The 12,638-nt window shown below is 44.5% G+C and overlaps 1 protein-coding gene across 1 annotated transcript; it reads right to left on the minus strand.

Annotated features, from left to right (window-relative positions):
* Positions 1 to 1,381: 1,381 nt before the first annotated feature.
* On the minus strand, positions 1,382 to 4,152 carry LOC125522729 (myb family transcription factor IPN2). Its single transcript, XM_048687767.2, has 6 exons — positions 3,743 to 4,152; positions 3,575 to 3,651; positions 3,414 to 3,468; positions 3,016 to 3,079; positions 2,850 to 2,922; positions 1,382 to 2,348 (listed from the first exon to the last, which is right to left on the minus strand). Exons 1-6 carry the CDS (start codon positions 3,933 to 3,935, stop codon positions 1,764 to 1,766), a joined length of 1,047 nt encoding a protein of 348 aa, XP_048543724.1. The 5' UTR covers positions 3,936 to 4,152; the 3' UTR covers positions 1,382 to 1,763.
* Between the last annotated feature and the right edge of the window lie 8,486 nt (positions 4,153 to 12,638).

Consider the following 12,638-nt stretch of genomic DNA (forward strand, 5'->3'; position numbering starts at 1 on the left):
TAGTTAACACTTTTCTTCTATATATGGCATAGCAATGTACACATGCCTCTAAAAAAACAATTCACTTTTAATTTATTTACTTATTGTTCGAGGTTTTACGGTATCTTCAAAGAATGATTTAGAATTATTTTTCAGTGGCATGAACTATGAAAAGTAAATATACATCTCATACTGCATGTGTATGCGACTCAAAATTTAGATGCTTCCGTTATAATGTGATATGTCAATATTCAATCGTATTTTCATCATGTAAGTTCGAATGCATGTGTATCTTACTAGTACACTATATAGTGGTATAGATGTTGCACCAAAAAGTCTAAAACAATTTATGCACACTGTAATACATGTGTATTGTTGACCCTGCAAAGTTTCTAGTTCAAATGTTTTTTTTTGCAAATAAGTTCAAATGTTGTTTTGTTTGGCAATGAACATAAATTTCTGTATTGAGAGGGCATGAATCTTGATGCAAAGTTCTAACTTATTCAAACTCTTAGTCATGAACGCTGATTATATATGTAATGGAAAAATCTGATAGTTGAATAATTTTGAAATGACATCCGCTATTGGTTTAGAAACGTGCAACCAACCGAACACTTTTTTTTGCGACTTTAGACTTTCATGAAGTCCGATGTAGTTGACCTACCGATATAAATAGAGCATCCTTTGTTTTGGAAAGTTAAACTGACGGCATGACTAAAATCATAGAACTATGATGCATTTTGAAAAATAGAAGGGACTTGATGATGAGAATGTGATGGAGTTGAGGGTTTTTAGCACAACACATAAGGAAAACCCCATAAGTAGATGGAAGGCTACGATTTCTTGTTGACTTATATTTACAGCCCCTTTTTTAAAACCTCCATTCCTGTGCGACCGCAACCATGTAAGAAATTAATAATGTGATGCATACTACTCCATCCGTTTCCTTTTATAGTGTGTAATTCCCTTCTTAAAAAATAAATATTGCACCAATAATTATGTTAATTAATCTATCGATTGGGTGAACCAAACCAATGAATCCATGTCATGCAAATCAAGGGGCAGGTATCCGAAGTGTTTATGAAGCGATCCATATGGGTAGAGTTGAAAGTGATCAAGAAAATCCTCTCGGAGGACTAATCGCAACTCGTAATTCAGGACAAATATGAAAAAACATAGTGTCCCATCAAAAGGATGGAGAAAATATATACTAAGGTTTCTTAATTTCCTCAAAAGAAATATACTAAGATTGAAAATCAAAATTAATATGTGCAAGCTAACTAGAAGAAACAACCGGTCCAGGGGAAAAAAGACATGCAACATGGCCTTTAATCACAACTTAATTGACTCAAACATAACACGAGAGAACACATTATCACATGCATAACTAAACAGCATGACATCAATAAATCTCAGAGTGTTGTTCCTCTATTATTATTGTTAATACATGCACCGAACAAGAATTATAATAGAAGCATGTTTCACACCAGCTGCATGCTTTCACAGCTACACCAAAATGTACAAACCTTAAAACCAACGCCAATATGTTAAAATACAATTTTGTTACCCGCTATATCCTCAAAAAAGAAAACCATTGGGCATCATCAGCATATGATGACCCCTCTCTCTGAACTCTTAGCTACACCTCAGCCCATGCTTATTTAGTGATCTTAGCAAAAGAGCCAATTAAGCTTGTTTCATGACAACAGCACATTAACGTAACTAATTACCTCTTAATTGTGTTTCCAAAGAAGAACAAAAAACACATTATTTAAGATCTTGAATTACCCGTAGGACAAGTTCCTCTCACTTCCTACTTGCTGTGGAGATGACCTCATCTCAAGCTTTGAGCTGATGATTGGGCCGTCAAAGCCCTTACTGCCCAAGGAGTCGCCGGACAATGACATGATCGGATCCATTGAGCCGCCGCTGCCGCCACCCGCCTCCATCATGCACGACGGCGCCATCTGGAGAAGCTCATCGGCGCTGCCACCACTCTTGGCCTGCTCATCATCGCCGTTGCCCCACATCATCGGGCTCTTCCCGGTGGAGCAGCTCCTGACTGTTGCTGATCCAATGCAGCTCTCGTTGAACGCCAAGAAGCTGTCCATGGCCATGGTCGGCCTCATCTCCATGTGCTGCTGCAGATCCAGATGGCTCGACGACCCTCCATACAGGGTGAGGTCCTGGAAGCTCATGGAGCCGCCGAGGTCGAGGGCCGGCGCCTGGCTGCCACCTAGAGATCTGTACCCGGCGGCAGCAGGCCACGTGGCGCAATCGCTGGACGCGAGGGTTTGGTAGGCTTTCTCCAGGATGGACTGCATGTACTTCCCCTGGGCCTCCACTCTCATCTGGAGGTGCTTCTGCACCTGCACATACACAACACATGGCATATTGACATCATTGCAAAGTGATCACAGCCTTGAAAGTGAAAATGCACCTGCATGGGGATGCCACATAATGTTGGCGTCATGGCAATGCAAAGTGATAATTTCTTCTGCCTTAAAAAAGGTTAAAATGCATATGTACCAAGCTCATGAGTGCTACCAAAAAGACGTGTGCCAAGTAAAGTAGTAAACTTCCCATGAAATATTCTTGCAACCAAGCAAGCATGGAGGTTCACATGGACCAACATGCATGTGTAAAGGACAAGCATCATTGCCATATCAGCTGCCAGCAACTCGGCAAGATTAATGTAAGTTTCCTCGGAACGTTCTTGCATGCATTGCATGCAAAGTACAGAAGAAACATGCATGTTTGTGGTTGATGTAGGGCCAGGAACAGATCATAGTTGTACCATGTATATCAGTATATATATGTATGTGTAAACTTCCCAAAATTTTAGATGCCAAAATGTAATTAATTTATACCTCCAGCTGCTCATGGAGCCTTCTTTGGACCTCCATCTGCATCCTTAGTGACTCGTTCATGTGCGTGCTGCGGCTGTGGTGGTTATTTGACGACACCAAATGAACGTTAGCTAGCAGTCTTTTGGAAATGCACTGTATAATCTGTATATTATGTTGTGAAGCTTACTCGTTCATGCTTCTTCCCATCATACCCGAAGACGAAGAGGCTGCATTCCGTTGCATCTCCATAGCTGCAGGTAATTTGAAGGTGTAGTTTATTAAGGCGATGATATGAACAAGAGATAGAGTACTACTTTGCCTTTTTGACCAAAAAAGAGAGATTGCCAAAAGAGAGAGTAAACTTGGCAGCTAGGTTAAGCACCTAGGCATAACAGGTTGCTTCGGAAAGACACTAACACGCATGCATGTAACATATTTCCAGATGAATAAGCTAGGTTTAACTATGACTTAAGTGAGGGAATGCAAACATATATGTGAGATCTAGTAGATAACTGAACCATGATATGTAGAACAGAAACATGATCCATGCACATCAATTTTAATAAGTAGATCTTATGATTTTACCATCCTTGACCGAGTGATCACCGAACTCCTTGTGCTGCTTCCCTAGCCTGAATTTCTGAGAACAATAAAACCAGAAACCAAAACACATATGAGATCTAGAGAGAGAGAGAGAGAGAGAGAGAGAGAGAAACAAAAACCTAATTCTGCCCATGCACACGCACCTGAAGATGACTCTTGAGATGGTAAAGCGTGAGGCCCTTGACTCCCATAACCCTCATAATAGTCTTCGGAGTTGCCTCTGTCATGAAGCAAAATCAACAAGTCACTAACAACCCCAAAAATTATCCAAACCTGGACTGAAACAAGCATGAATGGGTCGATCTCCTCACTGTCCGGGCCTCCGAGCTGCGCGACGGCATCGACGAAACGGTCGTGGAGCTCGACCGTCCACCGGAGCCGGGGCTTGGGGTCGGTGGTGAGGACGAGGCCGGAGTCGCACGCGGCAGCGGCGGCCCGATCGTGAACTGACGACGGGCTCACGCCGGGCTTCTTGGAGGAAGCAGCTGCAGCAGCCGGGAACATTCTATTCTCCCCCCTCGGCCGCCCCTCTTAAATCCTTCTCTCTCTAGAGATCTTTTTCCCTCTCTGATCAATCTCTGCTACAGATTTGGACGAGATTCAAGAACAAGGAATAGGGTTCGCTCCCGCACGCAGAACGAGGCTCGGGAGGGTATATAGTCGTGGTAGTAGACGCGGTAGTGGTGGTGGTACTTCCCTTGGCTGTCTTCTTTCTCGATATGCTCTCTCTCTCTCTCTCCCTCTCTCTCTGCTTTAGTGGCTTTGTTTCTTTATCTTTCTTCTCTCTCTCTCTCTCTCTACTCGTGGAAAGCTCATGGACGGGTGATGATATTCTCCCGGGAGAGGAAAAGCCACCGCCAACCACTGGAAGCCTCGCCGCTGTCCTGACGCCCGCCTCTTTTCTAAAGATGAGACTGAGAGAGAGGTGTCCATTCAACAAACGAATTTTGTCATCTCTAAGCTTCTCTCAAAGTATTAACTAATTATAGCAGGCCAGCTCCTTTGATGCATGGAGATTTTGCAAGGGGGGTACATGCCGCGTGTAATAAGCTATTGACTGGCTAAAGCATCACTAAATTAATACCATCTGCTTGTGGGTGTCATACTTGTCAAAAGAGTGTTTTCCAGACAGTATTATGGTTGGGTGAGATGCTATTTAATTAAGTACAACCGATGATATATCCATCTTGTTTTGAAGTTCATGGCTCATTTGTATATATCCAAATTATGATTGCTACTTTTATTTTTAAGCTTTAAAGATGATGATTGCAGTCTGCAAATCTAAATAGCCCCCACATCATCTGGAGACAATAGGCTTTCGAACACATTGTTAACTTGCATTTTGGTACGTACCAACATACAATAATCCACATTGATTAGCTAGTTGTATCATTAATCTTGTATCTTATCTAACCGGTGGAACTATATTTCCTTGGTGGTGTAATGCAACCATTTTTTCTGGAATATATGGAACTTTACTTATCCTTACCGTTGCATCGAGCCAATACACATACAACCACGCACGAGTTAAAATTCCTGACCTTTACATAATTAGGATGCACATGGCCAACGAAACTAAAGCCAAGCCTAAAATAAAAGTAGTCCCAAGACAAGGAAAACATTTTTTTTAGCGGGACAAGGAAAACAACTTAGGTCGAGGAGCATTGGTACGTAGATTAGACCGACATCTATCCAGGCTAGCTAGGCAAACAACTTCCATGGTCACCCTTTCCAGTTGGGCGCAGATTGCAGTGGCCAACTCCCATCTATTTGATAGCTAATGTGTATATGAGTACACAACCTACGATTTTTCTCTTGTCAAAGACCGTGTCATTTCTGAAAAGCCAAACCGAGATAACAACTAGTAGAAATGCCGCTCCAATTAGGACGTAATTGCTTAAGGAGATTATCTTTTTTTGCGGGTTAAGGAGATTATCTTTGAAGTAACTCTACTTGGTTGTCAAAGGGTTCAACCTGGTTGCAAGGATTCCTTGGTGGGATACTCAGCCATGTAAGTCACACGGTATCAATATAGATAATGTTAAGCCGGCATTGAGAATGTTTGCTTGATGTCCATGAAAATGCCAAACAAATATGTTCTTCAATCATATTGCTCTGCTAAAGTGGCTAATGCTTGACAAGGGACCGTCAGGGATGATTTGGTCTAGTTGCAACTGCAATATGTCCAAGCGCTATCGCTTGCTTGAGAAATGACTCAATTCTGAAAGCCGCCCCAACTTTTATACTCCATATTCTAAAAAATTCTATGTGGAATCACAACAAGTCAGGAAAGAAATAACCACAAATCTTGTAGTGCGAACAAGTAAAAGAAATCCTATAGTGCGTACAATATACGGGCACTACTCCACTAAAAAAAACTACATGCACTACTAACATGCATGTCCAAGAGTAGCGTATCAAATTAAGAAACATAATTGTGAGTAGGAGTCATACTTTAATGAGTACTTTTATATCATCGGTGCATCAAATCATCAACGGGCCAAGCTATGCATTCATAGATAATGATGCATGGGAAAGGAGTGTATGCCCCCAAACACCACCAATCATCATGTCTAAATGATAGCTTCCAGATTATATGGGAATTTGGAAGGCATGTGTTTGCATTGAGCCCCGGGACTTGTTAGTTGGAAAACTAGACATCACAACATTCCCAACAAAAAAGTAACCGATCACTAAAGCCACCATTGCCTCGGAGCTGATCGGAGCAACCATGCATCTTTCCCTTTATCTGAACCCATTATTATCAGCCCTTTTCTGATGTACCCGTGTGATCATTTTTAGTTTAGACACCAGATAAATCAAGGACATATATCTGTCACACTCATTTGTGTTGATTGCCCAAGCCAAATATGTTCCCCCTTTTAATTCTTCATTTGTTTTTAAGGGAAGATGGTGCTTTATATTGATTACAAATAAGAGAATTTATATAGTCATTGTATGATTTTAATCCTCGATTTCCCTTTTTTTTGGAATGTTACAGTTATTGATTTCCTGATCAAATAGATGCATGAACCTAAACTACACATGCTAGGTCTACTTGACTACCAAATCACGTTTATTTGCGGCCTATGACTTGTAGACTTGTAGTACGTACATGGGGAACAGATAGTGGTGCTGCAAAGAATCAGAATATAACTCCTAAGTGCGTCACGTATTTTAGGCCTATGACGTGAAGTTTTAAGAGTATTTTAAGTTCTACTCCCTCCATTTCACAAATATAAGATGTTTTAACTTTTTTCTTAATTGGATGTATATAGACATGTTTTAGCGTGTTTGTTCAGTCATTTCAGTCCGTATGTAGTTCATATTGAAATATCCAAAAACATCTTATATTTATGAACCGAGGGATTATAATTTAGAGAAATAACGAGAGGTACATGGGGGACAGATAATGGTGCTGCCAAGAATGCGAATTTAACAAAGTTCAACTCTAGTCTCTCCCACTTTAGTAGAATAGAAGATTGTCTCTCCGTGCATGCATAGGTCACTAAAAGAATCCTAGATATATGGAACCCACAAATCCAAACAAAGGGAAACCATGGAGGGCTTCAGGCCTCCATTTAACTAGGAAAGAAAAGCAGAGAGGATGAGCGAGAACCTTGTAAAGCTAGCTAGCTCAGTCGTTCCATACCTTTGGCCTTGTCCCGTGAGGAGAGAGGGTGCTTGCCGTTTTCTGTGCCGTAGATGGAATATATGCTTTCTTCTTTGCCAATTAAGCAAAGATGCTGTTTTTCTGTTAGCCATGCGTGGCCTTTGAATTGTATCTTGTGGTGTATGCCGGTTTATGTTTTGAAGACATTTCACAAATAGATAATCGTTAGGGCTGACTGATGAGGTAACACAACAACAACTCCAAGTGTTTTTAACTAATAAACACAACTCTACTGGCAAGTTGTAACAAAAAGCACATAATCTCCTTGATTACCCACTTACTACGAAATATGACTAGAATGGCCACTCACCTCAATTCTGGTAGAGATCTCGGCTTTTGTCGAGCCAAGCCAAGATAGAGATTGAATTACTGGAAAATTCCCAATGATTTTGAACCAAATGCGGTCATAGTTCATTGAGAGTAGCTCATGCGCTTTATCACCCCCCCCCCCCTCTCCCTTCTGATATCTCCGATCTATCTCACATTTCCCTTGCAAGGGAGGCCATTTTAGCTTTCCTTTGCAACAGTGGGCACAAGGTGGTTCAAGAGTAGCAGAGAGTGGAGTAAGGGCATCGCCAATGCAGACCCGTAAACTGCCCACATACGTCCGTACCGTGAAAACCATTAAACGTGGGCATGTAAAGGTTTGCAGGGCGGTCCGAACGTACCTCTTCCGCAAACCGGAGACAAACGTGGGGGAGCTTTGCGGGAGTTCGAATAGTGGACACGTAGGACTTCGACACCCCCAGCCCACCCAAAACCCTTCCCGGACCCCACGCCTCCATCCTCCCCATTTTATCTCATTCCTTCTTTCTCTCTTGCCTTCGGCCGCCGCTCAACCACCCGGGCCGGAACTCTACATCTCTGTCACCTCCATCGTTCCAACCTGGCTCCACCCCGCTTCTCCTCCATCGCCGTTCAACCCTGTCCTCCGACCCCCCCCCCCCCCCCCGCCCCGCCCCCACTAGGTACCATCGCTACTGTTATACTCATCATGCCCGGCAACTGTTTGATGAATTGCCAGAGCTAAAAAAAATTCCCTTCTTCTTTCTAGCAATAGATTCCGATTTGAAGTACATATACGAGCACTATGGTGAGTCGTCTGGTGGCTCGCCCGATGAGGATTACTCGGATGAGATGGCGATGATGCAGGCGATCCTTGAAGACGTGGAGCGTACGGAGGAGCATGTTCTCAATTTCAAGGGCTCAATCAAGGGTCGTTGAGTGCTCAACTACAACAAGGGGCGCGACCATTTGACACTGATGGCCGACTACTTTTCCCCGGATGCACTCTTCGCTAACCATTTTCGCCGGTGTTTTCGGATGCGCAAGACTGTCTTCAATCATTTGTACCATGGTGTCCGTTCCTATAGTGACTACTTTGTCTTGAAGAAGGACGTCGTGGAACGATTGGCTTCTTTGGTTACTAGAAGTGCACGGCCACACTACAAATGCTTGCATATGGCACGACCGCTAATTCGTGGGACGACTACCTACGGATGTTTGAGAGCACATGCAGAGATGCCATGGTAAGGTTTGCAACTGGCTTGGTCAAGGTGTTCGGACCTTAGTACCTGAGAGAACCAACTGTGGCAGACACCGAGAGACTCTTGCTAATCTCAGAAGCAAGATAGTGGCCAGGTTTGCTTGGATCTCTTGACTGCATGCGTTGGAAATGGAAGAACTTCCTGAAGGCTTTACAAGGGCAATATTAGGCTCATGTTAAGAAGCCCACCATCATTCTTGAAGAGGTTGCATCACATGGTCTTTGGATTTAACACGCTTTATTTGGCATGCTCAGGTCACACAATGACATCAATGTGTTGCAGGGATCATCGTTGTTTGCGAGGCTAACTAAAGGAAAATCTGCTCCTTGCCACTATACTATCAATGGACATGAGTATGACATGGGATACTATCTGGTTGACGGTATCTATCCTCTGTGGGCTACCTTTGTTAGCACCATCTCTAACCCAGTTGGCCAAAAAAGGCCCACTTTGCCCAAAGACAAGAGGCGGCTAGAAAGGATATTGAGAGGGCATTTGGAGTTCTGCAGACCCGTTTTGCAGTTGTTCGTGGACCTGTTAAACAATGGGATCTAGAGACTCTGTGGGAGGTGATGACATGTTGTGTGATCATGCACAACATGCTCGTCGAGGATGAGGATGAGGATGCTACCGCAGCTCTAGAATTGAGAACATGGGTGATCTTGTCGAACTTCCAGATCAGAATCCAGCCACATTTGAAGAGTTTATTCAAAAGCACCAACAAATTCGGCAGCCACCAACTCATGAGCAGCTGAAAGAAGATTTGATTAAGCATCATTGGATGGTTAAATGGGACAACAATGTTGGGACATAATATTTGAACTTTTTTAAAATTTGAACTAATGTTGCATACGGCTATCTGAACGCATGTACTCTATGTATGCGGCTACTTGATCGTGCAAACTTAAAAAAATGAGGAAGGCCGGATGTATGTGCCCCCCCCCCCCCCCTCCCAATGTCCGTGGACTGATGCGGGAGGAAATTTGTAGATCCCCGTTGCAGATGCCCTAATGCTCTACCAATAGAAAGTTAACTATGAATTGAGCGAACTAACTAACATGAATTAGGATGAAGGAAGGGGCCACCCCGGTGTTGGGGTGGTGGAGAATTAGTTGGAAGGTTCCGTAAAACATGTGTATCCCGGCCGTTCGTGTAGGATTATTGGAAGCAAGCGCAAGGCAGAGTGAGGTTTAGTGGCCTAGCCCGGCACAAGTGCCCCCTCCTCTTCCTCCGACCCTCCCTCCAGCCCTAAGTTGGCATGTAACATATTTGCAGGATCGATTTTATCAAATCAACCTTCACTCTAGTTGATTTGTTTGTCCGCTATCATTTGTGGAAAACATCCATATAATTTTACCAAAATGAACCCACGGTCCATCTTAGTAGAAGTTGATCAAAAACTTGATGGAACTTAGATGAGTTTCGCCAAGTTCCATATCTAATAAGTTGATGTACCTGGTTTCATCTTTCAAAAAATTCCTAGAACTTGATAGAACTTAGTTCCATACGTATTATAAAATGCTAAAACTTCGTGGAACTAGTTTCACAACAAAATCCCAACAAATCTAAGCATGGGTTTACTTTAATAAAATAAGGTACCTTTTATAAATAATGTACTAGTCAATAGTACTCCCTTTATCCCATAATACATATGACGTTATTATTACATCCACAAGATGTAAGTATGTTCTAAGGGCAACTCCAAAGGACAGACCCAAACGGACGTGGATTTTTTTTCCTTTTTTTGTCCGTTTGGATCGGCCAAACGGACATCCGTGTCCGCTTTAACGGGGTGCATACCCATTTTGGACATGTACGTCCCGACATTTCAATAAACACCTGATGAGCCGCTGCGCTCGCCATGCTCTTGACGCGCCTGCAGTCGCGCTTGTGCTCCTGCCGTGCTCGCCGCCACGCTAGTCGCCGCGCCTGCATCCTGCCTTGCCCGCGCACCCCGCGCTCACCTGCTACCACGCCGCGCCCGCATCTGCGTTCTGCCGTGCGCGCCGCCGCGTCCGCGTCCTGCCTCGTCTGCGTCCAACCGCTAGCACGCCCGCTTCCGCGTCCTGTCGCATCCGCCACCATGCCTACGAGCTCGCCGTACCCGCGGTTTCGACATGCGCAGGGGGTCCCGAAGCTGCACCACGACCACCACGCGGCGCGAGCGCGGCGATGCATGGCGAGCAGGGCTACCGGGGCAAGCGCAGCGGGGCGATTGCAGCGGGGCGCGTGCGGCGGCGGTGCAGGGCGAGCGCGGTGGCACGGGGCGTGTGCGGCGGCGGTGCAGGGCGAGCGTGGTGGCGCGCGGCAGGCTGCTGCTAGCTAGCTAGCCAGCCGGCTAGCTAGCTCGCTTGCACGCAAGCAGCGGTGCACTTAGGCGCACGGCTAGCTGCTACTCCAGCCAGCTACCTCGCATGCACGCAAGACCCAGGCAGACTAGCTCCGGCAGAGGATGGGGGACAGGCGCCGAGCGCCGAGCGAGGAGTAGCTCCTGGCGCCGGCGAGGAGTAGCTCCGGGCGCCGGCAAGGAGCACAACGCGGGACGAGATGTGGTATGTGGGTGATGGGTCAGTATAGAGAAAAGAAGGACAGAGAAGTGAGCATGTGACAAGTAGGCCATACCTCGCATACAGCAGACGAGGAGCACGCAGAAAGCGTCTGTTTTGTGTCCGTCGCGGACCTAAATATAACCCAAATTTAACAACGAAATAGGTTTGCGCAAACACAAAGCGGACGCAAAATGAAAAATGGGTCCGCACGTTGAGCAGTCATCTTTATCCACGCGGATCCAAACGAATATGGGCAGACTCGCCGCTCTAACAACCATCTCTCCTTGTATCTAACGGCCGCCACGGGATACGATCCCGTGAAGATGCTTGTACGGTTCTTTGACTTTCAGCGGAGGCAAAGAAAGAAGTTCGAGTACGTTGAACGTTGAGCTAGACACGTCATCAGCCAGTCAAATTGAAGACGTCACGCGCCGTGTACAAACAACTCGTGCCTCGGATGCTGAAGATAGATTCGCTTCGGGAGAATCCACGCACAAAGCGCAGCAAGTGAAGCACGCTCACTATGCTAAGGAAACACGTTGGTACAGTATGTACGTAGTAGTAGCTTGCATTTGAAGCACACATTTTTGGAGATTCTATCTTATACTATCTCTTACGCGAGGCGCGGTAGACGTCATCGATACAAAATCGAACCGCGACATCACAGAAAACGTGCCCAACACAGACGCATCTCGCTGCAGAAGTCAAGTCCCGCCCGCCTTGGATACGTTTGGGAGCCGGCCACGCCTCACCACAGTATATATGGAGTGGAACTCTCTAGCTAGCATCGGCCGTGACCGTGCGATTTAACACTTTGCCTGTTTCGATAAGGGCTTTATTAATTTAAAGCCGAACGTTTCTAGCGTCTTCATTCTAAAAAAAACATGCATGTCAGTTTCGTCCTCCCACGGAGTGTCCCTTGCCGGCCTTGCTCTGCTCTGGCCGGCGGCAGATCCTATTTCACGCTCGTTAGCGTCAAAAGGTTGTGCCTTCGCTGAGGCGAGCCTGCGGTTGGGCTGGCCCACGCACGGGATTCGTGGCTTCTTTCGTTCGCTGCTGCCTCCTTCGCTGTTTCCAGTGAATTTATTTTGTTTTTCTTCTGTGGTTTTTTGCTTCTGGTTTTTCATTGTTTTGTTCGGTTTTTCAGTTGTTGTTTTTTATTTCTTTTTCCTTCATTTTTTGTTTATTTTCTATTATATATATTTTCTTATTTTAAACATTTTCTTCTCTTTTTTGTGTGATATATAAAAGTTCATCACGTATTATAAAAATGTTTATTGTATATCAAGAAAAATGTTCATTGTTTTTATGAAATTTTTTACCATGCATTATAGAAAAGTTGATCGTGTTTAAAAATGTTCAACGTACATTACCAAAATGTTTAGCATATATTAAGAAATTGTTCAACGTACTTAAAAAATGTTCATTTTGTACTTAA

The sequence above is a fragment of the Triticum urartu genome, chromosome 7A, assembly GCF_056163025.1.
Source record: "Triticum urartu cultivar PI428250 chromosome 7A, HENAU_Tu73, whole genome shotgun sequence".
Taxonomy (NCBI): domain Eukaryota; kingdom Viridiplantae; phylum Streptophyta; class Magnoliopsida; order Poales; family Poaceae; genus Triticum; species Triticum urartu.

Excerpts from the sequence above, each read along its gene's own strand:
- LOC125522729 (XM_048687767.2), bottom strand. The coding sequence starts at position 3,935 with ATGTTCCCGGCTGCTGCAGCTGCTTCCTCCAAGAAGCCCGGCGTGAGC. Across the intron at positions 3,080-3,413 it reads TGATCACTCGGTCAAGGATG|CTATGGAGATGCAACGGAAT; the intron begins GTAAAATCATAA and ends AATTACCTGCAG. Across the intron at positions 2,349-2,849 it reads GGCTCCATGAGCAGCTGGAG|GTGCAGAAGCACCTCCAGAT; the intron begins GTATAAATTAAT and ends GTGTATGTGCAG.